The 27,059-nt window shown below is 39.8% G+C and overlaps 1 protein-coding gene and 1 non-coding gene across 3 annotated transcripts in view; one reads left to right on the top strand and one right to left on the bottom strand.

Annotated features, from left to right (window-relative positions):
* LOC106838243 (uncharacterized) overlaps positions 1-5,928 on the top strand; it is a 51,767-nt gene extending 45,839 nt beyond the window's left edge. The window contains exons 2-3 of the transcript XR_011494074.1: positions 4,606-4,730; positions 5,918-5,928. This is a non-coding gene — a transcript (uncharacterized protein). The remainder of the gene's footprint in view (positions 1-4,605; positions 4,731-5,917) is intronic.
* A 9,827-nt stretch (positions 5,929-15,755) lies between these two features.
* PCGF6 (polycomb group ring finger 6) overlaps positions 15,756-27,059 on the bottom strand; it is a 28,712-nt gene continuing 17,408 nt past the window's right edge. The window contains exons 9-11 of one of the 2 annotated variants that reach the window (XR_006516025.2): positions 22,559-22,645; positions 22,077-22,194; positions 16,853-16,989 (exon numbers count right to left, since the gene is read on the bottom strand). Coding sequence is in view for 1 of the 2 variants with exons in the window: in XM_014852237.3 (XP_014707723.1) it covers positions 16,933-16,989; positions 22,559-22,645 (144 nt within the window). In the remaining variant the exon portion in view is untranslated. Of the gene's footprint in view, positions 16,990-22,076; positions 22,195-22,558; positions 22,646-27,059 lie in introns of both variants that reach the window. The other variant, XM_014852237.3, reaches the window with a different exon arrangement.

Raw genomic sequence — 27,059 nt, 5'->3', positions numbered from 1 at the left:
CACTACTGCTTGCCTGGGTGAGGGCCCCTAAAAACGATGAAATCCACAGCACTGTTTGTTGTTGCTCTTCTCCACTTCATTCCTTGTGCAGCCAGTTCTTTCTGTTACGACCAGCCCGCATCCTTCCAGCCCTAAGAAGCTCATCACTTGTCTCAGCTACTCCGGGAGAGACCCCAGCTGGAGCTGGGAGTGCCTCTCTCCCATCCCCTCAGGCTAAGCCAGGAGCAGCTGCATGGTTGGGGGAGGGGGTGGACTGCAGTGCTGCTCAGATTCCGAGCTGGAGGCCATCTTTGGCAGGGCTTTTGAAGGGCAATGCGAGACACAGCCTGGCGTGGGGAAGAGAGCGCAAACAAAGAGATTAGACATTGAAGAGCCATGGTCAGCAGTCAGCCCAATTCCTTCTAAAAGGCACAAAGTCATGCTTTTTGTCTACTCTGATCCATAAAATAGACATGTGAAATGTGTAATATCAAAGTTTAAGGAAATATCTGTCTAGAACTCAGCTCCCCAACAACCTCTTATTCAGAAAACATAGCCATGAAAGAAAAATCGTTGTTTCGAAAGGATCTAATTAACCTGCTGATGAGACAAAACATGTGTCTTTAAATCACATATTAGGAAGTTGGCCCCTCTGATGCCCCGAGCCTGTTCATTGTTGCTTTACATGATTCTAAATCGCTTGGTTATTTGGATTTCAAGTCTGCAACAAGACAGAGAAGAGGAGGGACCACCACACTCAGGCATGGTCAAGAATGAGTAGCAGCAGATCAGTTCCATTTCAGGACAAAGGAAACCAGTAAGTAGCAAACGCTAATTCAAACACAGCTCTTTGGGGCCATTTAGGGTAGAAATAAACAGCCCAATATACCTCAGTTAACCTAAAAGATAAAAGACCTCACAGAATTATAGAAAAATAATTGATCCTTATCATAATCCTTAGTTGCTGAGAAATGCTGCATTATATTTCATGTCCTCATTGAGAGCGGTACCAGCCACTTTAAAAAGGGTTTTATTCAAAATTGTTATCTTTTAAAAATCTGGTGCTTTAAGGGATATGCCTCCAGCTATCTAATATTAAAGTTTTATTCCGGCCAGCCCGGTGGTGCAGCAGTTAAGTGCGCACGTTCCACTTTGGCGGCCTGGGGTTCAGCAGTTCGGATCCCGGGTGTGGACATGGCACCACTTGGCAAGCCATGCTGTGGTAGGCATTCCACACATAAAGTAGAGGAAGATGGGCACGGGAAGATGTTAGCTCAGGACCAGTCTTCCTCAGCAAAAAGAGGAGGATTGGCAGCAGATGTTAGCTCAGGGCTAATCTTCCTCAAAAAAAAAAAGTTTTATTATCCATTGCTTTCCTTAGTTATCCAAGGGGCAGTAGGGAGAGCTCATGATTAATTCATCCATATGATACAAGGAGTATAGAATCCCATGGTATGATATTAACAATAATAAAAATCACTAACATTTGTTGAGCAGTTCCTATGCGACAAGTGCTGTTCTAATGTCTATTATCTAATTTAACAGACAATGGACTCACATAATCAAATGAAGGGCATTAAATTGAAATCCTAACTTGAGAACCTCAGAAGAGAATAAACATTATAATTTTCCATACACAAAAATGGAAGGTTTTTTGTTCTTTTCTGCTTTTTCCCCCCAGATCCCCCTAGCACGTAGTTGTATATTTTAGTTGTGGGTCCCTCCAGTTGTGGCATGTGGGATGCCGTCTCAACGTGGCCTGATAAGCGGTGCCATGTCCACACCCGGGATCCGAACTGGCGAAACTCATGCCGCCAAAGTGGAGCGTGGGAACTTAACCACTCAGCCACGGGCCGGCCCCAGAAATGGAAGTTTTGAAGAAACTGAAATACAGAAAACTGTCTGAGGGATGTTGGAAGTTTGTGGCAGGGCAAGAAAGGCAACCCAAAGATCCTGATGCAATCATCCTCTCTTCCTCGTATTACATTTCCGTGGCTCCTTTGCATAATGAGAATACTTCCTCCTTTCTCCGTTTTCCCCCAACCCCAGACTCTTTTCTCCCTTACCAGGCTAATATCGATTCTCTTACTCCTAATGCATCACTAGCAGACTTGCCTGTAGATTAGTTTAACCTCAAACAGCAACCGTCAAGTAAAATTTCTTGGTAAAAATCCTTTTAAGCCTTCGTGATCTCTTAACACACTTTGGAATATTTCCATCGCTGTCCAGTGTAATATGTATTTTCCCCACTGCTTGTCATTCCTTGCTCTGTACCCATCAGTTAATTGAGTCTTCTCTTTGCGGTATTCCTGTCAATATTTATAGAACAGGTGGGTGGTAGGAATTTTAATTCTTTCTGCAGATTCTCTTGATTTGGAACTTTGCACCCCTTGATGTGTCAGCCCTGTCTTTCACCATCACTTCATCAGCCCCACACAAGGGAAGTTACAAGGGCACCTCAGCACTTACTTTCCTGAAGTTTCTGATATGTCTATCTGCATTACTATTTCATAAAAATTACTCTGTCTCTGTGCTCTTCATGTCAACAAAGTTGCAGCTGAATTATATGGGTTATTTGCTCACACCTTTTTGGGTCATAAGAAAAGAAGTGTTTGTGTAGCATTCATTCAACAGTTATTCATTGAGCATCTTCAGTGTGCATTGTGCTCGGCTCTGGGCTTCCAAGGGTGAGCAAGACAGAGTCCCTGTTTCCATGTAAATTACATTCTAGAGCGTACTCTTGAACAGGACCAGTTTGCCCCTACGGAACATTTAACAGTGTCTGGAGAAGACATTTTTGGTTGTCACAACTGGGAAGGAGGGTGTGTATGCTACTGGCTTCCAGTGGGTAGAGGTCAGAGATGCTGCTAAATCTCCTACAATTCATAGAACAGCCCCCACAACAAAGAATTAAATGCCCAAAATGTCAATAGTGCCAAGGTTGAAAATCTCTGTTATAGATGAAGGTGACAGAAAATAAACTAGTAGACTAATAAATGGATAAGATAATTTTAGATAATTATAAGAGCTAAAAGCAGAGTGGCCACTCTCCAGTGGGTACCTTTGTCTAATTTGTACAAAGTTCTTTCGTGGGCTGGCAGCTGCCCTGGCTTGAGGTAAAATAATGTGTGAGATCAATGTGGAGAGGGTGCTTAAATTGGATGCCTAGGAAGACCTGTCTGAGTAGAGGACATTTGACCTGAATCTTGTATGACGTGGGGTTGGCCATGTAAAGACCCACTACAGAACATCTTAAAGAGAGGAACTAGCCAGCCTAAAGGGCCTGGGACAGCGATGAACTTGGTAAGTTTAAGGAGCACAAGAGAAGGCCAGGGAAGCTGAAACACATCGAGCAAGGAGAAGAGTATAGGCCACACTGAGGAGTTTGGACTTTATTCCAGAGTCATTGGAGGGTTTTAAGCAAGTGAACAACAGGCCTGCTGTGTTTGTAAAAGATCCTTTTGGCTGCTCAAGAATCACAAATTTAAAGCTCTTTTTCTTCTTTTTTTGAGGGAGGTCAGTGAGGAAGATTGGCCCTGAGCTAACATCTGTGGCCAATCTTCCTCTTTTTTCTTGAGGAAGATTGTCGCTGAGCTAACATCTATGCCCATCTTCCTCTATTTTGTATGTGGGACACCACCACAACATGGCTTGATGAGCGATGTATGTCCGTGCCCAGGATCCAAACCCACAAACCCCAGGCCACTGAAGCGGAGCATACAGACTTAGCTGCTATGCCACTGAGCCAGCCCCAATAGCTCTTTTTCTTCTATGCCTGGGTTTGTACCTGGAAGAATTTGGAGCAAAACCATTATATGAATTTAGTTCCTTTCTAAAAAATATTCTAATTTCAATCTGACATTGAATTAAAAAAAATTCCATGGATGGGGCTGGTCCCATGGCCTGGTGGCACGCTCCACTTCAGCAGCCCAGGTTCAGTTCCTGGGCACGGACCTACACCACTCAGTGGCCATGCTGTGATGTCAGCCCACACACAAAATAGAGGAAGATTGGCACAGATGTTGGCTCAGGGCAAATCTTCCTCAAGAAAAAGAGGAAAACTGGCAACAGATGTTAACTCAGGGCAAATAGTCCTCAGCAAAATAATTCCATGGAGTGTTTCTGCTTCTTCCTTATCTGTTGTGTAAAATGCTTTCAGTAAAGTGAGTGAGTAGCAGACTTCCAGGAAACCATCAAAAGGAATGGAGGCAGAGAAGACTTGCCACCCTCTCTGTGGTTTCCACAGTAGGAATTTTCTGAATCTAAACTAGCCTGAGGCTTTGGGTTTTGGAAGGACATGCTGCTTCCAAAAAGCAGTGTTATTGTTGCAATACAAAAAGCAAGGGAGGGATGGTAAGTGAAAAAAAGGGGTAGCTCCCTGGTGTTCACTGGAGAACCATGTGCGCCATGGCTGAGGTTCCTCACCATGCATCCAGTCTCCTGGGGACTTTAATGAAGAAATGCAGATGCTGGGACCCCACCCAGAACAAATGACTCAGAATCTGGGCTAGGGGTCAGGCCTGGATGTTTTAATTTGTAGTCATGGTTGAGACGTCCTTGCCTTGTGGCAACCTCAGTGAATTTCAGCTAATTTGCCCTAAATATGTTGGATGTGTTGCTTTTCAGGATAGCATCGGGCAGCTGGAGAATGATCTGAGGAACACCAAGAGTGAGATGGCACGCCACCTTCGTGAATACCAGGACTTGCTCAATGTCAAAATGGCTCTTGACATTGAGATAGCAGCTTACAGGTACTTCAAAGGGCATGCTCACCCAAGCAGATCGAGAAAGCTGGGGCAATGCTACCCAAATAAGTGGTTCTAGTCTGTCCAATTTCTGTTGAGTGAGGGGGGATGAGGAAAGACATCACTGGCCTCTTCCAGGTGAGCCAATCCCTCTGTCCCTCAACTTGGTTATATCCCAGCTCCACCTTACTTGTCCTGGAGTATTCTGCCTACCTCTGCTAGATTTAAGGAGATATGTGAGGACATAGACGTTGAAATAAAACCCATCAGACTCTAACTTTAAAAATAGGGTTTATACAACATAGAAAGTCCTATGACTTTCTGCATATAAATTATCTAGGTGTCAGGTCATATTCTTCCCATTTCGCAGATGAGGAAACTTGAACCACAGACTAACTGTGTAACTTGCCTAAAGTCACAGTGCTGGTAGGTGGAAGAGCCCAAATTCAACCCCAGATCTGTCTGAAAATTTTTTCTTTTTTTCTTTACACCATGTATACTGCTTCAAAACAAAGCTCCAAGAGTATTTGATAGTGTCTTGAGTTTCTGATTTTAAAGAAAGGATGATAAAAATTATTAGAGTTATGAGAGGCAAGGTATTGGGGCCACTCTTTGATGATGCTGTTTAAGCCAGGCTGAGAAAAATTCTGGTATCTGAAACAGTTTCATTCACTGGTTTTTGTTACTGCTGGTTCCATTCCCTTTGGAGCCCTATACATTGAAAAAGCACAAATCTCGAGTTCAGGCTGGATTAGGTGGTTCCTTCTTCCTTTGCGGACTTCCCACTGCCTTCTCCCTGTTGCACTTAAGGTGTTAATTAGTAAAATTACTTCTCTCTAGAGCTTTATAGACTCTTAAGTGCCAAAAATGGGTGCCGTGAGGCCAAGGGAAGTTGTAGGTTTTTCCTTTTCGAATGTATTTGTGACTAGGATAGCTTTCCCTTTGACAGTCCTTTAAACACAGCTGGTGCGAAAGATGTGTGAGTGTGTGTGGTGTATGTGCATGCATGCACGCATGCTGGATACTCTAAGTCTTTGAGCCTCGGAATTCAGTATTTATCAGTCTCAATCTCATGAAGAAACTGCAGCATCTTATGGAATCTTTCTAAAATGAATAGGGGCTAGAGGATTAAGTTCTTTTAAAAAAAAGTTGCAAGTTGACTTCCTGAGAGTTTTTCTCTGTTGGATTTGCAGGAAACTGCTGGAAGGTGAAGAGACACGTTTTAGCACCAGTGGGTTAAGCATTTCAGGGCTGAATCCACTTCCCAATCCAAGTTACCTGCTCCCACCCAGAATCCTCAGCTCTACCGCCTCCAAAGCCTCCTCCACTGGGCTGTCTCTTAAGAAAGAGGAGGAGGAAGAGGAGGCTACTAAGGTAGCCTCTAAGAAAACCTCCCAGATAGGGGAAAGTTTTGAAGAAATTTTGGAGGAGACAGTGATATCTACTAAGAAAACCGAGAAATCAAATATAGAAGAAAGCACCACTTCAAGCCAAAAAATATAATTCTGTTGCTTAAAAAAAAAGTTAATGCTTAAGAGGGGGATAATAAGCATTTGACTTGTTAAAGAACCTATTCCTCAACCAAAACACCTGTCACCACTATAAAATGTCTTCAAAGCTTCAGTCTCATATTTAGCATCGAGTACTTACTTTCTCTAATAAGAAAACCACCCTTAGATTGGAGCAACTTCAGTCCTAGAGCAATCACAGAGGAGCTATCTAAGAATCCAGCTTGCCCTCCGAAAGCTGGGGCTTCACAGCCGTAGGTGGTTCAGGTACAGAGGCAGTACAAACTAAGGTGCTACATCTGTGATCCTCGCCATTTGCTGTGAAGTGAAAGTAAAACCTATATTCGCTCACTATTCCCAGCCACTAGCCAGCTATGTAATCTCACTCTAGATGCCTAAAACATCAGATCACTGCCAAAGATAAACCAGTGGTCCACACCGACACCACCCTGATAGAACTGTTCACAAGTGATGGGTGTTTGCTGAATGGACACTTGCCCTCCCACTCCCCTCAGTTCCATATATCCTTTTATTCCATTCAGGGAAAAAACCCCAAAAGTCTAATGTAGTATTCTTCCCTTTAAACACATTTAGGTTCTTCTCAAAAGAACTTACCCCCTTTAGCTCTCTTTGCTCAATGGGTAAAATTAGATGCATGTTGACCATTTCTATGATTCGTGTAAGGACTTCTGCCTGTCCATTTCATATCCTTCCAATTCTGTAAGTTAAAAAAAAGAAAATGGCAGTGATGAGTTTTAAGGGTTGCCCCCAAAATAATGAAAAAGTTCCTAGATTTTAGACTTTCAGCTTATTTGAATCCATTTAATTAGGAAAAAATTATTAAGATTGTAGCTTTTCCCCTTAACTTTAGAAGCGCAGTATTAGTTATCCCAAACTGTGATTAAGCTGACCTTAGATTTAGTATAAGCTAGAAGAGGTGAGTATTTGTATGAATGGGAAAAGCCGAGGTCTCATTGATCTGTGTCAGTTCATTTGTAGTGATTGATATAGAATTAGCTGTTTCAGACAATACACAGATTTCCCTTCCCACTAGTCTAGGTCCCAAAGAGGCCTTATTTTCACTCTCCTAAGTCTTTCACTAAGTGTAGGTTATGTTATCACCAGGACACAAGGCTACTGCCCCAAAATAAGTCGTCATTTCTGGTCAATCCACACCACCAACAAATATGTATTAAAAAAAGAAAATCTTTCTCTTTTCTAAAAGAGTCTTGCCCAATAGTTTTCCCATTGCTGCACGGTTGGTGGGGTCTCCCTTCCCTGCTGGAGAGGACGAGATGCTCAGGACAGAGAAGGGGCACACATGCTCCTGCCTACATGCTAGGAGGTAGATTCTGGAGAGTCCACTTGTCTGCCCAGCTATGCAGCAGCTGCATTGGCCAGTCTTCTGCGTGTGCCAAGTTTGATGTAGGATTGTCTGTCAGCAGTCACTTCCACCAGAGCTGAAGAGTTGCCATGTCTCTGTCACAGATGTCCGTTGTGAGCTCTGCGGTGATAAGAATGTCATGCTTTTACTGACCTTTCTTATCCTAACACCTGCTTCAATAATTCAAGGCACTTGAAAGATACTTTTCTCTTCTCCCTTCCCCTTACTCCATCCCTGTCTTTACTCCCCACACTTACTGTAAAACATTAGTAAAATAAAAATTAAAAGTCACATGAATCCCACCAACATAACTTGTGTTCTGTGGTTTTTGCTGCCTCAGCAGAGAGAAGTGCTGTTGAGGTTCAGTGAGGCAGCTCTACCCCAAATAATTCAGAAATGGTATGTTCTCTATTCTGTGCATCCACATTTAGGGGTCCCCCCCTGCCAAAGCCTTGAGGCTGTAGTCTGCATTTGTTCAGACTGTCTGGTCTGAAACACGTCATGCACTAAGTGGACAGTTCATGGCGGGGGGGGGGGGGAATCAATCAATCAAACGCTGAAAGACAATGCCTTCTGTGCCTGGATAATCATTTAATGAGCTGGTGAACATTTCTGAGAGTGAACTGGCAGAGAGCACATGATAAAAAGTTCTTCAAAACAATATTTTCTTTCTGTGAAAATGGGCTTATACTTCTGCAGAACCCAGGTGTTTAAGTGGCACATGGGCAGCAGTAATAGAATTTCCCTCTACTGAAATGATTCATAACCTTTTTTGGATTACAGATCCCTTGGCAAAAGCTATGGACCCTTTCCCCAGAAAAATACACACACAAAACCTCGTACAGATCAAGGGACTTGTGACTCCTCTAGGATGCTCCACTTTCTGGTGTCCGGAAATCCACAGTTGCCAAGTTGAGATTCCCTAAGGCCATGCCAGTTTCCAGGATGGAGACTACAAATGAGGGGATATGTGGATGCAACTCACAGCGGATGCTGGTGGTTGAAGCTGGAGCTTGCTGGGTCCTGAGCAGTACTGTCATTCTCAGTCCATCTGGCTAAGAGCACTAAGACACCACTCAAAGATACATTAATGGCACTGCTGGTGAAAAGAGATTTGTTAGTTGCACAATAACACTGAGAGTTTTATAGCAATCAAAACATCTTTTAGGGCCTATTAAGGAACAATAGTGGCATTAATACGTGGGTTTGCAATATAGACTTTGGTTCCTGCTTCTAAGAATACTATTTGGTTAATGGGTCCTTCACTATGCAAAACCAGAGTCCTCTTATTACATTTATATAATGTCTGGCTCTGACAAATTTATACGTCCTATTTTCAATGAGTCGCCATTAATTGCCATGAGCTTATTTATAGAAGAAAGACATTAAAAGCATAGAGTTGGTTAATGATTAAATCAGAACAATTACAGTGACAGGGAAACATGGTGTTCAGAATTGTAAGGCAGAGAGGAGAAGGGAAGGGAAGCAAACACCACCACCTGTCCTGACAGACCAAGACAACAAAGTGAGTCTGTGAGATTGTGGAAAGGCTGTCCGTAAACCATGTTAATGATATCCGATATGACTTTCAGATTCCTTAGACAATGAGATCCCCTGCACCCTGAGACTGACAACAGCTATAATTTATTCAGTAACTCCTTGCTATGTGTCAGACCCTGCACTAGGCAGTAAACATAGAATTACCTCATTTAAACCTCAGTACCACTCTGTAGGTGCACTATTTGTATACCCGTTTTACAAATGAGGGAATAGAGCCTTGGAATGACAAGTTAAAACCCTTGTCTGATGTTGCACCATTAAGTGACAGAGCTGAGATTTGAACCTGGTTCTCTGACTCTGCAGTGCTGGCTTTTCTTTCATGAAAGAATGTCCCCTCCCTTGATGGAGTAGAAATCTTTCCTTTTTTTCACCCCTTCCTTACCAGATTTCACTTAAAGTTTCTCTGTCCCAGAAACCCTTGTCAATCCCACGTCCCACAGACACACCGCTACACCTCGCTGACTTCCTGAGCCTACTGCTGTCCTGCATTGCAGTGAGGTGGTGGCAGCGCAAAGCTGAGCTCTGGGTGCATCCAACCATGAGTCACCTCTGCTCCTGATAAAAATTAAATAGAATTGGGTGTTATTTACCTATTTTTTAAAAACGTGTTTTGAAAAATAATTTTGCAAAGGAATTCGGTAGTTCAGTATCAAAGGGCCTAGAATTCACTTTACTGCACTGACTAAAGAGGGTGGCAAGATTTCAGCAATTGTCTGGAAACCTGAGTCCAAATTTTAGCTCCAGAGATAATGCAAGTCACATAGTCCCGGGGATAAGCTTCTGGAATTTACCTGTGAACATAAGCAGGGAGCCCAGAAGCACCATTCATGGCTCTGAAGGCAAACATGGACCAGTTTTTAAAATGTATTTAAAAATCCATTGGAACAGAAAGTAGATCGGTAGTTGCCAGAGGGGACAGAGGAGGCAATGAGGACTAAGTATTCAATGAGTATGGGGGTTTATTTTGGAATGATAGAAATGTTTTGGAAATAGATAGAGGTGGTGGCTGCACACCATTGTGAATCTACTAAATGACACTGAATTGTTCACTTTAAAATGATTAATTTTATGTCATGTAAATTTCACTTCAACTTAACAAATCCTTTGATAGAGAATTTATGGAAGTATCAGAAAAACATAATTACGAAGTCTACCATACCTTCTGCTCCAGCTGAGACCATTATGTACAGCCACTCTGAGTCAATCCCAGTTAGAAAGAATTCCATTAGGATAACATAAACCAGATCTAATAAGAGTATTGATTTCAAAACAGAGCCTGGAGAAAAACCCAGAAATCTCTCTGCTTGTAAACAAAAGAAAGACTAGCTAGAAATGCTGCTTGTTTATGAGCACTCGTCACTGATTTCCAACTCACATTATTTTTATTGTTCTATCATTAGAAATCTCTAAGATCATGAAAAACATCTAAATCGTAAGAATATACTTTTTTTTTCTTAGAACCAAATAAATTGGTGTACCTGAAAGCACAGTAATTTAAAATGGGAATAATTGAGGGGGACTTTGTAGGGTCTTAAAATAGAGCTTATATGTGAAATTTGATTTTTCTTTATATAATATATATTACTGGCTTTGCTTCAGGTTCAAATTTAACATAGGTTAGATTGATGTCATCATGCCTTTTGCTATTTTCAAATACATATCTCACATGGATACGCCATTTGCAAATGGGGTAAGTGCTCCTGAATCCAGCCAAACAAAGGACTGTTTTTATTACATTACCATCCTCTGCTGCATACCCTTAAAGGATGAAAAAATATGGTTACTATGTACATCAAAAGGCTTCTCTCTTCCTTTATCGATCTCCTAGAAGATGATGTGATTGCCCTCATGTTTTATGCTGATTTTCACAAGCTCACTAGGTGGGAGGGGAACTCACTACAATTTATAAATTCTTCCTGACAGTCCCTTGAAACACACACACACCAGGACTGTAATAAAACAGAGAGTGAGTCACACTGCAGATATCTGAAGATTTATGTTTCTACAGTGCGTCAGCGATTCTGAATAAAACAAAATAGAGAAAGCTCTATTGGAAAGCTCTATTTGATAAAGGCTACAAAGAAAAATGAAGATTGATTTTGGAGGGGTCTCCGGCTCGCTGCCTCATTGATTAATTACTTCAGGTTACCACATGGCTACTCCCTCCTGCGATGAGGCAGGTGGTCTCTGTTCAGTGTAAGCCTGAGACATTTCATTCTAGCTCTATCACATGCTCTTAGGAGTTATAGAACACAGCAGAGTGTAACCAAAACCATTAGTATAAGGGCTGGTGTTTTGAAATACCATCAGTAGCAGTTCTACTTAAATGCTGATTATTGCACAGGGCAGAACATTTTTCCTTAGAAGTGCTTATTAAAACAAATTTGACTCTCTTAGGTTCATCTGCTATGCCATAAGTATGAATAAATGAGAAGGGTAACTTCTATCTCCCATAATTTCCAGGCATAAGGATTTATACACGACACATCAAATTCCTGATGTCCTTTAGGGTTAGACAATTTTTTTTTTTTTTTGAGGACGATTAGCCCTGAGCTAACATCTGCTGCAAATCCTCCTCTTTTTTGCTGAGGAAGACTGGCCCTGGAGCTAACATCTGTGCCCATCTTCCTCTACTTTATATGTGGGACACCTGCCACAGCATAGCTTGACAAGCAGTGCCATGTCCACACCCGGGATCCGAACCGGCGAACCCCGGGCCACCGAAGCGGAACACGCACACTTAACCGCTGCGCCAACAGGCCGGCCCCACAATTTTTTATCTTTATCTTAAGACAGACTTGAGCTCAATAAAAGGAACTGCTTTCTGGCACCTGAAACTATTTGTCCATGGAATAACCTAGCCCGCAAGGTAGAAGCAGCAGAATTAGGGTGAAAGCAGAATCCAGGTCCAACTTCAGAGCCTGTATCCCCACCCTCCTCCCAGTTATTAATAGAAGGAGGTGAAGGGAGAAAATATGTGAGAAAGGAGAAAGGGAAGAAACAGATGGTTCACCATCAATCTTTTAATGTTAACGGACCCCCTTATACATTCGAAAGGAACTAACTCAGCCAAGGAATCTGAGAAGTGACTGCATAGGGACTATATTGGAACTTGATAAAAAAAACTATATGTCAGCCACTGTTCTCAGTGCTTTACGTATTCATTAATTCTCATAACTCTGAATTTGGTACCATTGTCCCTATTACAGATAAGAAGGACTGAAGCTCAGAGAAGTTATACATTATACCCAAGATCACATAGCTTGCAAGTAGCAAAGCTGGAAGTCAAAGCTATGCAGTTTGGCTTCACAGTTCATGTTCTTAAACACTATGCAATACTGCCTCTATGTCTTTTCTGGGGAAAAGATCTGTTCCTGGTAACCTTTATCTACTCCATCTTCTAATTTAAAATATTATTCAGGGGCTGGCCCCGTGGCCGAGTGGTTAGGTTTGTGCGCTCTGCTTGGGCAGCCCAGGGTTTTACCAGTTCGAATCCTGGGTGCAGACATGGCACTGCTCATCAAGCCATGCGGAGGCGGCATCCCACATGCCACAACTAGAAGGACCAACAACTAAAAATACACAAATATGTACCAGGGGGCTTTGGGAGAAAAAGGAAAAAATAAAATCTTTAAAAAAATAAATAAATAAATATTCAATCAGTTTTTCTCTTGGGAAAACACTTTCTTAGAAACATTAGAAGAAAAAAATCTCTTCTCCTTTAAATGAAAACAGCATCACAATAAGAAGCTCTGTAAAACCACAGACACCATCAGAACAAAATCCAAATGCAGTAAAGATCAAACCATAATATCCATTCCATGTAAGTAAACACTTGGCCAACTTTCAGGAGATCAATATGGCATTTCATTTGTGAGTAGACTATTAATCTCAATAGATAATAAAATTTAATTTCATCAGCCCAGTTTTAAAGAGAGACCAATAATCAAACTCATGTACACAACATACTGAAAAAGAATAAAAATGAGGACCTACTCTTTGGTCATGGTCTACTAAAGAAAACAAAGAACATTCGGAGTTAGCATACGCTTGAAACTTCTCTGTTACCACGGGTTTCCAAGATGACAAAATACATACACCACGGAGGTTGCAACTGTTAGAACTTTAAAGGGAAAAAAAATAAAAATTTAAAAAATTCGTCACAGATACATCTGGTAAGCAATTATGACCTGGTGATCCTATACAAATATTCATCTAGGATTGAATCACCGAGGATACACTTCGGCCAAGATGAATAGGAGAAATGAATGGGTCATACGCATTACTTTCCAAGATTTCAAAGCCAGAGTGACTGCAGCCGAGTTGTGAGTGTGTGCAAGATCCATGTTAGCTTGGAGTCCAGAGGAGGAATCATCAGAGACTAGAGAAGAACGTGTCTGACTCAGTCAGGAGGGAAGGACAATGCAGTGGAGACGGGGGAAGCTCAGCCAAGCCCAAGGTCAGAGGAAATGACTTGGGCCTACACTGGAGAGAACAGAATGGGATGGCATTTAAGGAAGGAACTGAGGAACCTGCCAAGCACACATTCTGCCAAACCACGACTACCGCAAACCATCCCTCTGGGCATATTTGCCTAGTATCCCCTCAAAGGGGGCTTAGGCAAAAACAAAGGGACTATGAACAGTGCAAGTCAAACAAATCTTTTTTTAGCCTTTGAAGTTAGGCTCTGGAACCCCCACTTCATATACTCTTCTTTGTGCAGATTTGGGTAGCGTTGTTTCCGCCTATGTTCCTAGTAAAAATTCCTTTTAAAAAACTTTGATTTTATCTCAACTAAACTAAATGCACGCTGCTGGTGGTGGTAGCAAGGCTAACCCAAGGCGGTGAGACAGGACATTTTTTTTGTTCTTGCTTGTGCTTTTCTCTCATCTGTTCGACCCTCTGGTTACGGGAAGACAGCTACCACGTATTGCCTCCTCATCCCTGACTTTTCGCGTCTCCAAGTTAACCAGAAGCAATTGCTCAACACTTGCTCAGTTCTTTTTGGTTTCTGGGTCTCTCCCTCTGACTGTTCCCTATTCCATTGCCTTCCCATCTGTAAGTATCTTTGAGGTATGCTACCTAGAACCGGACACAAGATGCATTGGAGGGGCCGACCCTGTGGCATAGTGGGTAAAGTTCCATGCACTCTGCTTCAGTGGCCCAGGTTTGGATCCTGGGCACAGACCTACACCACTAGTCAGCCATGCTGTGGCAGCATCCCACATACAAAATAGAGGAAGATTGACACAGATGTTCGCTCAGGGCTAATCTTCCTCAGGCAAAAAAAAAAAGAGGAAGATTGCCAATAGATGTTAGTTCAGGGGGAATCTTCCTTCAGCAAAAAAAAAAAAAAAAAAAAAGATGCACTGGAGTTTAAAAGCATTAACTCCTTTGATCTGAAACTGTTTTCCTGTTGAAAGATCACACTGGTTTTTGGGATACAGATTTGTGAACCCATCAATCAGCATTCTTAGTTATTTAGTTTACTGCCTGGTAGTAACAATAGGCTGAATAGATATAATCAGATATAATTTAGTTCTTTGGGATTCTTGGAGGTTAAGTCCAGGAGGGAGCGAAAAAAGCATAGAGCTCTTTGTGATTCTTATAGTATTTACCAGTATCTGCCTTTTATTAAGATTCTGAGAGATCTGTGTAACCCATATGCTGTGAGTTCCTTGAAGGTAGACCATGCCTCTTTGATTTTAATCTTGTCCGCGCAATGTCTAACAAGTGATAAATTCTCTAGGCTTGTTCATTGCAGAAGTGTTTATCCACTATATTTAATATTCTACTTAAGTATTTTCCCATGTTACTATACATGATAACTTCCGAGCCCTTGGAATATCCTGTCTTTGTATGCCTAAGACCTTGGCCCACACCAGTTTATGCCAGCAATGTGACTTACGGCAAATGCCTATTTTTGTATACCTGGGGCCCTGGGACATGCTGTATCAGTTTGACCACCGGATGGGTGCTGAGGTCTCAGCGGCTGAGTTAATCACTTGGGCACCACATGCCTACATGACTGACTCTCAGTAAAAACCCTGGACACTAAGGTTCGGGTGAGCTTCCCTGGTTGGCAACATTTTACTCATGTCACAAATCATTGCTGGGAGAATTAAACATTGTCCCTTTGTCTCCACTGGGAGAGGACAACTAAAAGCTTGGGCCTGGTTTCTCCTGGACTCTGTCCTGTACATCTTTCCCCTTTGCTGATTTTCATCTGTATCCTTTCACTGTAATACTATAATCACGAGTATAACAGCTTTTATGGGTTCCATGAGTCCTTCCAGTAACCATTGAAACTGAGGGTGGTGTTGGGGATCCCTGACACAGATATGTTAACATGGGACAAGAATAAAAACATTAAGTAATTTGTGGAAGAAACATTTAAGAGGCAATGAATTCCATAGCTGCTATTCTGTCTACTGTCATATAACAGCATTTAGTATAATCAGTGAAAGCAAAGATGTTTATAAAATATCTATTTGATGGCAAAGTTTAACTTTGATTCAGATACCTTGTCTCTTAAAGTTTTGGTTATTTTTTAAAAATCCACAATAAACAAAAACATTTCAAAATAGGTTAAAATAAACTTTTATTAAAAATTTTTATTAAATGTTAGAAGAAATTTATACACAGTTCACAAATTCTTTATAAAACAACTGCCTATCCTTATCCAACTGTAATTGTTCCTATGAAGACTTGGAGATTTTGCAGTGAAATAGGGTCTACAAAATATTTCTTTTGGAAAGCTCACAATGCTAATTTTAGGTAAAATAGTTTAAAACCAAAATCTTTGCATGCAAATGAATGAACTCTCAAATACCCATATTCTTTATCCCAGTGACAAAGTAATGGGAAAATGAAAATTAAACTCACTTATGAAATAATGAATAAGTATTCTGTAAATGTCTCACATTCAAATTTTTTTATTACTTTCAGAAGCAGTGCCATTATAAGGTATTGACAATCATGTTATATACTCAAATAAAATGAATGTCAATCAAATTAACATTCAAAGGACAAAAATATTGTTGCAAAGAGGCACCCCTTGTGGTAAGATATGTTAAAGGAGTCTTTATTAAAGGCTTATGGTACGGGCCATAAACGCTACAGAAGACAGTCTCTTCAAACACAACAATGACAATTCGACCCTTTTAGAAGTGAATAACATCTTTTTAGTAGTGTCTGCTGGTAAAAAAAAAAAAAAAAAAGGATACAAGTTCAAAATATGATGGCAACATATAAAAGTGGCCAATAGTTTTGGTCTTTGTCTGAGAGGTAAACTCTAATTTAACAAAAACTGGCTCTGAATCTTCAGTTCAAAAGCACACTTCTTTCCCAAGAAGGTGACTGCCCAGCTGACACCATTCCAAAGAGCAAAATCCCAATCACCAACACGAAAGGATTATGGCTCAACAAAGAAAGGAGTAACCGGCTGACCTCAAAGATTAGGAAGCAAAATCAATGTCAAAGTATTTGAAATCAAAGGAATTTAACAATTCGCTGCTTTGAAATTTTCCCCTGAGCTATGGATGCTTTATATATAGTCTCTAGGAAAACACAATGCATTCCATCATTCCAAGTGGTACTTATAAATGCTATGATTCTTGGTGCTGAAAACAGATAAACTATGTCTCAAACAGCACAAAGTGGTAGCAATCACATGTTTGGTGAAAATCTTTGGTGAGACGCGATCCTGAAGAAGCCTCCTTATTTTGTTTCCCCCCTCCTAACACTCTTGGAATCCTCAAGTAATTTTCAGAGGAGAAACCACAAGACCATAATGAAGGACCAGAAGACCATCCTAAAAAGGAAAAAAAAAAAAGGAATGTTTTGTAGTTAAAAATCAGTTATGTAAATGATCAAGTCAAAGACCATTTATTTTTCATAATGCAGTATAATGTGAAATTCTTTGATTTAAAGAAAATAAAGGACCCAACTCACTCATCTCATCACTAAACACTCCCTGTCAATGTGCCTTTTTAATGACTCGCAGAAGATAATTCTGAAGCTACCAGGTACCCATAGTTATCCAGGATTGTTCATGGCTAAATAGTTCTCCGAAAAGGAGCAAAAGAGACAGACCTTTCCTTTTGCACAGACTACTTAATACGTCACCCAAGCCCTGGGCTTCCCTAAAAACACACTCAGTTACAAAGCATCACAGATCTGCAAAGAAATGAAACATTGATTTCCACATAAATGCAGCTGCTATTATAAGTGAGAAAACTGGAACTCTTACCCATTTAACACATCATACATTTTACTTCCTCCTTAAAGACTGTTCAATACAATTTCACCTTTCTTTGATATCCAGAGGCATCATTAGGAATAGTAACAACTGTGTTGTAACACAGCAATGTCCTCAGGGGTTGTTGGACAACTTACCCCTATACTAAATGACTCCAGATACTGTGTTTCCGAGTCTTTTTATCTGCTTTTTGGGGTTTCTGTCTCCTCTCTTGCTATCATGTCTTAATTCTTTGTGCTCTCACCAAGGCTGCAACCAGCAAGCAATCCACCTTTTTAAGGTGCTATTTCTAATACACTGTGACCTGGAAAACTAGCTAAAAAGGAAGACTCACTGGGGAAGCTGCAATGAGAAATGGACCCACTTTGAACAACACAGAAGGAGTGCATGCATGCCTTGCATTTCTAATCCGAATGTAGCCATTGCTCTCTCTCTTTTTTCATTCTAAGCTTCTCCATGGCTGTGCTTCCTCATTTCTCATTCACTACTCAACTCATTGCGATCTGGCTCCTGTTCCCGGCAACTCTAGCGAAAACTCACCAGAATTCTGGAAAAGGGTTTCCAAATTCAAATGCCCACAAGGGCCAGGAAAGTAACATAAATGAATATGTGAGTCAGATATGCGAGTCAATAGCGAATATTGGGACCAGTGGTAAACCAGAGAGCAGATGCCTAGCTAAAGGAATTTAAACTCAAGATATTTAAAACAGAATAAGCCAAATAAAGCATAATCCCATACCATGTTTGGCCCATGGACCATCAGATCTGTTCTAGCCTAATTAGCCTAATCAAAGGAAATTAATTTGTATTACAACACAAATAGAAAGATTCTATTAACATTTTTACAAGACATTACATTTTACATAATGTTAATATTTTGCATATAGTTATGTTTCAGAATTGAAAACATTTACAAAACAATATATGATATGCTGATATATAAAACAAAGTATAGCTTACAAGCTGTTTAAAAATCTCAAAACAACTTTTTTTTTTTAAAGATTTTATTTTTTGTTTTTCTCCCCAAAGCCCCCACGGTACATAGTTGTATATTTTAGTTGTCGGTCCTTCTAGTTGTGGCATGTGGGACACCACCTCAGCGTGGCCTGATGAGCAGTGCCATGTCTGCACCCAGGATCTGAACCCGTGAAACCCTGGGCTACCAAAGCAGAGTGCGCGAACTTAACCACAGGTCCACGGGGCCGGCCCCACGAGCCTTTTTCATTTTAGCCAGTTCTTTTGCATTTTGCTGGGTCAACTTAGCCAAACTGGAACTACATTTCTCAGAATTCCCTTCCCTTTTTGGGTTAGTTAATTACTTAGCCAATAGAGAGCTGCACAAGATTTGGAAGGTGGAAGGAAGCAGAAGCTATTGGGCTCAGAAGGTCAGTATAGGGCACCAAGTACCCCTCCATCTTATGCACATTGTTGCTGATACGCTGCCTCACAATGTTGGCAGACAGCAGCAGCCATGCCTGAACTCCTGACCCATCAGAACTCCAACTTCAGCTTCTCTGAGTTCTGGGCCATCTCCATGGCAAAGACTCTCAGTTTTGTTTACAGATCACTCATATCATTGAGGATGGAGGTGATGAGACATAGATTTCAGTTTCTCCTCACAAGTTCCAGTTTATTCTTGCTCTTCCCTACTTCATATCCATCTTTTCTCTGAATTGCTGCCCTGTTGATTTATAATGACTACTGGTCCACTACCAGAAAGGCAGCCAATATCTTTCCATACATTTCTTCACCAGCTTGTACAATATTTAAGGTGTAATCCCTTATTCTATAACATTCATATTGGTTCTATTTCCCAGATAGAATCCTGTTAAAATTGGTGAATCCAGGGAAACAGCAGATGGATGGTCATTATACTATTCCTATGACTTTTCTGAAGGTTTAAAAATTTTCAAAGTATACAGATTAATGTAACAATTACCTTTGTAACCAGCACTCAGATTCAATGAGTGTCAACACTTTGCCTTGTTTGTTTCAAATCTCTTTTTAAAACGATGAAAATTTTCAATCTTCTTATCTAAAAGAGCAAAGTGTTGACACTCATTAAATCTGAGTGGTGGGGACAAGGATACCTGTAGCAAATTAGCAAAAAGAAAACCAAGCAAAAAAACTAAATAAAATTCTCCACAATAAACCATAGTCATTAAGGCTGCACAAATTTCAGCCATAGTTCTTTACAAGTTGGCAGTAAAGGACAGATACAAAAATCACAGCAAAATACAGCAATTATTTGTTTCCTATCAAACTAAACATACACCTTCCCTATGATTCAGCAATTCCATCCCTAGATATTTATTCAAAATAATTGAAAAATATGTTCTCAAAAAAACTGGTTAAGAAAGAAGACAAGGAGAGAAAAAAATACTTGTATAAAAACGTTCATAGCTGCTTTTATTGTATTAGCAAAAAACTGGAAATAGCCCAAGTGTCTATGAACAGGAGAATTGAAAACATATGGCATATTATACAATGAAATACTACGCAGAAATAAAAAGGAACAAACCACTGCTACATGCAACCACATGGATGAATTTCAAAATGCATGCTGAGGGAAAGATGCCAGGCACAAAATAGTACACGATCTATGATTCTATTTATATGATGTTCTAGAATAAGCAAAACTAATCTATGGTAAACATAGGTGTAAATATTTATGACCTTGGATTAGGCAATGGTCTTTTAGATGTGACACAAAAAGCACAAGAAACAAAAGGAAAAATAGATAAATCAGACTTCATTAAATTAAAAACTTTCATGCTTCAAAGGCCACCATGAAGAAAGTGAAAAGACAACCCATTGGATGAGAAAATTTTTACAAATCATATATCTGATACAGGACCAGTATTTAGAATATATGAAGACTTCTTACAACTCAGTTAATAAAAAGACAAAAAACCCAATTTTTAAAAATGGGCAAAGGATCTGAATAGAAATTTCTCCAAAGAATGAATAAACACATAAAAAGATGCTCAAAATGATTAGTCATCAGGGAAATGAAATCAAAACCACAATGAGATATTACTGCACATCCAAGAGGATGGCTATAATCAAAAAGATAGACAGTGGGGCCGGCCCCGTGGATGTGTGGTTAAGTTCGCACGCTCTGCTTTGCTAGCCCAGGGTTTCGCCGGTTTGAATCCTGGGCGCAGACATGGCACTGCTCATCAGGCCATGCTGAGGTGGCGTCCCAGATACCACAACTAGAAAGACTCACAACTAAAAATATACAACTATGTACTGGAGGGACTTTGGGAGAAAAAGGAAAAATAAAATCTTTAAAAAAAAAAAAAAGATAGTAAGTGTTGGCAAGGATTAGAGAAACTGGAACCCTTACACACTGCTGGTGGGAATATAAAATGGTAAAGTTGCTTTGGAAACAGTCTAGCAGTTTCTTGAAAGGTTAAACATCGAGTTATGTTTGACCCAGCAATTCTACCCCTACGTATATACCAAAAAGAAATAAAAACACGTCCACACAAAAACTTGTAGATCAATGTTCACGGCAGCACCATTCATATTAGCCAAAAGATGGAAACAACTCAAATATCCATCAATTGATGAATGGTTAAATAACATGTAGTGTATCCATATAATGGCATATTATTCAGCCATGGAAAGGAACAAAGTACTGATAGACACTACAACATGGATGAACCCTGAAAACATTATGCTAAGTAAAAGAAGTCAGTCACAAAAGGCCACACAGTGTATGATTTCACTTATATGAAATGTCCTGAATAGATAAATCAATCCACAGTGACAGCAAGTAGAGCAGTGACTGACAAAGAGTAGTGGCGGGTGGGTATATGGGAAGTGAGTACTAATGGGGATGGAGTTTCTCTTTGGTGTGATAAAAACGTTCTAAAATTGATTGTGGTGAGTTTCAAAACTCTGTAAATATACTAAAAACCACTGAACTGTACACTTTAAATTAGTGAGTTGTATGGTATATTAATTATATTTCAATACAACTGTTATTTTAAAAAACCAGAAAAACTAACCTATGATGAGGAAAAAATCAGAACAGTGGTTGGCTCAGCGCTAGGGAGACGGATTGACTGGGAAGGGGCATGAGAGTAGTCTCTGGGGGTTAGGGGAGCGCTCCAGATCTTAAGAAGGGGCTTGACTTAAACAGCTATATGCATTTGTCAAAACTCATGCATTTCAATTAAATGTCAATTAGAACATATACGTATGGACACACATAAGGGTTTGTGTGTGTGTATTCATTCTGCTTCTTCCAAGGAACTGTATAAGCCACACTAAGAAGATGATTCTTACAACACATTGCATCTTATTTAAGTAGTTGTTCACTGAACATAGGCCATTATACCAAAACAAAGTATATGTCTAACGAATCAGACAAAAATTTGTTTAAGCTGAGAGCTGCTCATCAAATCTTTATTAGTACTTTACAAGCTTCTCAGAGCCATATAGCTCCTGAAACAATTTACCACTCTAGGTTCGGTGATACATTAGAATATGTGGATCTTGCTGTCTCTTCTTTAAAATTATAGATCCTATCTTGCTTTTCATTTATACTAACTAGAAGATTTCACATTATATTCCTATTCCCTTTACAGGCTAATTAAAACATCAAAATAGTTACTATAGCTTCTTACCTATTGAGCAAGAAATGGTATGTAAGTCTCTAAAGCCTAATGAGTATCTGCAAATTTTTCTTAAAGAAATGTCCTTGCGGATATACTTGCCCAGCAGTCTTCAAGCTCTACTGCAGTACTGGAGAGAGAAAAAAGAGCAAGACCTCTAGAATCAAACTGCCTGGAGTTTGAGCCCTGGCTCCCCACCAATGCACTGTGGGCACGTGACGTGTCCTTTCTGTACCTTGGTTTCCTTATCTTTAAAATGGGGGATAAAAACCTGCCTCATATGATTATGAACAACAAAAGAGCTAATCCATATAAGCCATTTAGAAAGGTACCTGACATACAGTAAGTGTTCAACAAATATTAAGCTTTATTATATATGTAATTTTAAGAAAATTATGTAATATTTATTAAAATTTTATTGATAATATGAAACTTTTTTCTTTCATTAAATAACGTGCCTGTTAGGCACAAGCATGGTAAAGTCTAAGACCCACCTGCATCGCTGCATCACCTATTGCACGCCGAATTTCCCTCAGAGTTTGATATCGTTCCAACAAGTGGTCGCCACAGATGATATCTACCTGTGGGCAAATGAGAGCATGAGACTGCTTTCCTGCTTCAAAAACCATATAAAAAATTTAGAAAATCAACGTAATTATTTCCAGACTAGAATTTGTTATTTTATTTCAGACTGATAAAAACACTCTCACGAAAGGTTTTAGAAACTTTTCACAAAAGTAAATAAAGTAAAATGGCAAGAGCATTAGAGGACACAGGAGGACAACAGCACAGTACAGCAGGTATTAAAAATTATTTCCTTAAATCTCTGAGAACAAGTTAAATCACATTTGATATATTCTGGATAAGAAGGCACAAGAAAGTACATTTTAAAAAAAGTTTTATGATAAAATTACTAAAAGGGTAGGCAATGCTTAAAAAAGCAATCTTTAGTTATTTGAATAATTCTCTTGCAAGGAATATCTTATTTTCCAACAATGGAAAGTCTAACACTAACAAAGTGTATACAAAGGAAACTGTTTTATGGGTGAAACAATCTTAATTAATAAGGTCTTTTCAACCCTTTAGTAACGTCAAAACTCTAAGACAAACCTACTTTTATGTAGATTGCTCTAGAAAGAATATTGTATGGTTACGCACTATACTGTAATAAGATTCCAGTATACTTACTAATATAGAAACGCAGATCTTTAATCTGTCTTTCACTGAGTGCTCCTTTCCCATTGGCTTAAAATGGGATCGAGTCCTTAACGTCTTAGTAATCTAATCACTTACATGGCTCCATCTCCTAATGTCCCTATTTAGTTTATGGCACAAAATTTCTCCGTGTCCTCCAAACCCCAATATCACCTTTGACTCTCATTTCTCCTTTTCCTTTCTTCTCACAAGCAATCAGTTACCAAGTCCTGTTGCTTCTTTCTTCATAACACCTCTTCAGTTCATATCGTCCTTTCAGCTGCTGCCCCTAGGCTTAAACCACTGAAGGCACCTCCTAACCAGACTTCCTACCTTCAAATTCTTTTTACTCTAAAGATCCTGTACACTGCCAACACAATCTCCCTAAAACCTTCAGCATGTCTGTGGAAGAACAGTAAAAGCAGTTACATCTAACTGAGGAGCCGCTACGTATACCATACATTGTACTATGTATGTGACATACGTTATCTCATCTAATCTTCAAGTTCCTATGAGCTAGGCATTATAATTCCCATTTTAAAGACAGGGACACTAGGAAGTGAAGACATTAAACTTTCCTAAGGTCACAAAGCTAGTAAGTAGCAAAGTCCAGATCGGAACCCAGGTCTATCTTTTTCCAAAGCCTAAATTCATGTCAGGGGTCGGCAAACGTTTTCTGTAAAGGGCTAGATAGTAAATATTTCAGCCTTTGTGGGCCACAGGATCTCTGTCACATCTACTCAATTCTGCCATTGGTAGCATGACAGCAGCCATAGGATGGCTGTGTTCCAATAAAAATTTATTTATAAAAACAGATGGCAGGCTAGATTCGGCCCAGGGCTCATAGTTTGTCAATCCCTGTGCTATCTCGTAATGCATAATCTCTGATTAGTAACAACTTTTGTGTTTTATGCTTATCATTTCTAAAATTGGCAGAGCAATACTTGTTTGCAAAATGACTTGAAAGCAGTGATAGCAGATCTTGAACACAGAACTTAGATTCATTGAAAAACTAAAAAATTTGGAGACTATCATTATGTTTTCATTAATCATTCAGCAACCCAGGGATATTACTCTTAATGGGCTTCACCACATGGTATACATTTTTAGTTTGGTTACTATTCTTTTCAACTTAATCTTAACACCCAGAGGTTGGCCAGTTACTAATAGTTTGATGTGTATGGTCCTAGACGCTATGTATACATGTGGGTTTTTTGTTTTTCTTTTCATAAAAATGGGATTATGCTACATATATTGTTCTACAAATTCTTTTTTAAAAAAACAAAGCTTTAGTATACCATGGACATCTGGACCATAGCTCTCTCTCTTTCATAGCTGTACACTGTTCCATTGTATGAATACATCATACTTTATAGATCCATTACCCTGAAAAACATTTAAATTGCTTCTAATTTTACTTGCTGAGTTTTAAAAGTTACTTTACTGTAAATATTTCATAAATTACCTCATGCAAACAGAGTCACATTTCTGAGGGTTCCACAAACATGACCGACATATTTGGTAATTTGCTAGGAGGACTCACAGGACTCAGCATGATCACTTATCACTTTTACAGAAACACAGCAAGGACACACAGCCAGGATCAGTAAGGGAAAAAGATGTAGGTGGAGTCTGGAAAAATCCACGCACAGGCTTCTTATGTTCCCCCCTCCCTGTCCAGGAGGAGATACACCTAGGGTCCTCCTTTCTCTAGCAGTGGAAATACTGCCAACTTGTGCACTGCTCCTGCCCAGGGAAGTCCATTTGAGGCAGAGTTTAGGGAAAGCAGGTAGTCATCATAGATCTATTGTTTATACAGTCTAGGCAGAGTGAAACACCCTCAGCAGTTAGGGCACTGTTCATATTAGTGTAGGGAACTTTTTGCAAGCCAAGTTCCTAGAGGCTAGGCAAGGGCCAACCTTATAAGCAGGCCCTTCTAAAGACAGCAGCCTCAGGTCTGCTTTGCTAACTCTCTTCTGTATCATCTTTCTACCCTCTGGAGCATCAAGTCTTAGAAAGGAAAACTGTAATATTTCTGCATTTCAGAGGAGAAATCAGAATGTGAAGGTAGTCTTAAGAACAGAGGAAAAACTCTTATCTTTTTAAAAGCAAGATCACACTAGAGTTTCCAAGACAGGATTTTTCACTGAATGAGCCAGTGCTACACTGCCTCATTCCTCTTTGTTCATCCATACTCTTTTCTTTGATAGAAAGTTCTATCTTCCTTGTCTTTCTGACAAATTCCTATCCATTCTTCAAATCCATCCTTTGACCCCTCCAGAGTTAAACTGCTCAGTCTTGCGCTCTTGTTGCACTCGTCATATGGCATGAATTTTCTGTCTCATCCCTGTACTCCTAAAGCCAAGTACATAGATGTTCAATTTAGTATCAATAGATAATAAATGAATGGTAGGGACACACCATATGCTACATTAGAGTCTCTTTGAAAAATGATTTGGAAACAATTTAATAGTAGGGTTAAGGTCATTTACTAAATAAATAATAATTTTAAAAGAACCTATCTGCTAAAGCAATCCTGAGAAAAAAGAACAAAGCTGGAGGCATCACAATCCCTGACTTCAAAATATACTACAAAGCTATAGTAATCAGAACAGCATGGTACTCGTACAAAAATAGGCACACAGATCAATGGAACAAAATTGAAAGCCCAGAAACAAAAACCACACATCTATGGAAAGCTAATCTTTGACAAAGGAGCTAAGAACATACAATGGACAAAGGAAAGTCTCCTCAATAAATGGTGTTGGGAAAACTGGACAGCCAGGTGTAAAGGAAAGTAGACCATTTTCTTATGTCATTTACAAAAATAAACTCAAAATGGATCAAAGACGTGAAGGTATGACCTGAAACCATAAAACATCTAGAAGAAAATATAGGCAGTACACTCTTTGACATCAGCCTTAAAAGGATCTTTTCAGATACCATGTCTTCGTGGACAAGGGAAACAAAAGAAAAAATAAACAAGTGGGACTTCATTAGACTAAAGAGCTTCTACAAGGCAAGGGAAACCAGGACTGAAACAAAAAGACAACCCACCAACTGGGAAAAAATATTTGCAAATCATATATCCGACAAAGGGTTAATCTCCATAATATATAAAGAACTCACACAACTTAACAACAAAAAAATCAAACCACCCGATCAAAAAATGGGCAGAGGCTATGAACAGACATTTCTCCAAAGAAGATATACAGATGGCCAATAGGCACATAAAAAGATGCTCAACATCATTGATCACCAGGGAAATGCAAATTAAAACTACACTTAACTAAGTGGTTCAGTTCACATATTCTGAATCACAGGGTTCACAGGTTCGGATCCTGGGAACAGACCTAGCGCTGCTCATCAAGATATGCTGTGGTGGCATCCTACATAAAATAGAGGAAGATTTGCAACAGATGTTAGCTCAGGGCCAATCTTCCTCACACACACAAAAATAACGATAATAAAAAATAAATAAAGTATCTTTAAAAAAAAACTACACTAAGATATCACCTTACATCCGTTAGAATGGCTATAATAACTGAGACAAAAAATAACAAATGTTGGAGAGGTTGTGGGGATAAGGGAACCCTCATATACTGCTGGTAGGAATGCAAACTGGTTCAGCCACTATGGAAAACAGTATGGAGATTTCTTAAAAAACTAAAAGCTAAAAATAGAAACACCAGGGCCAGCCCGGTGGCCAAGTGGTTAAGTTCACATGCTCTGCTTCAGCGGCCTAGGGTTTTGCTGGTTCAGATCCTGGGCGCGGACATGGCATTGCTCATTAGGCTACGT

This window comes from Equus asinus, chromosome 2 (genome assembly GCF_041296235.1).
Source record: "Equus asinus isolate D_3611 breed Donkey chromosome 2, EquAss-T2T_v2, whole genome shotgun sequence".
Lineage (NCBI taxonomy): Eukaryota > Metazoa > Chordata > Mammalia > Perissodactyla > Equidae > Equus > Equus asinus.
Note: the sequence above shows the minus strand (reverse complement) of the source record. Positions and strands in the feature narration are given on the sequence as shown.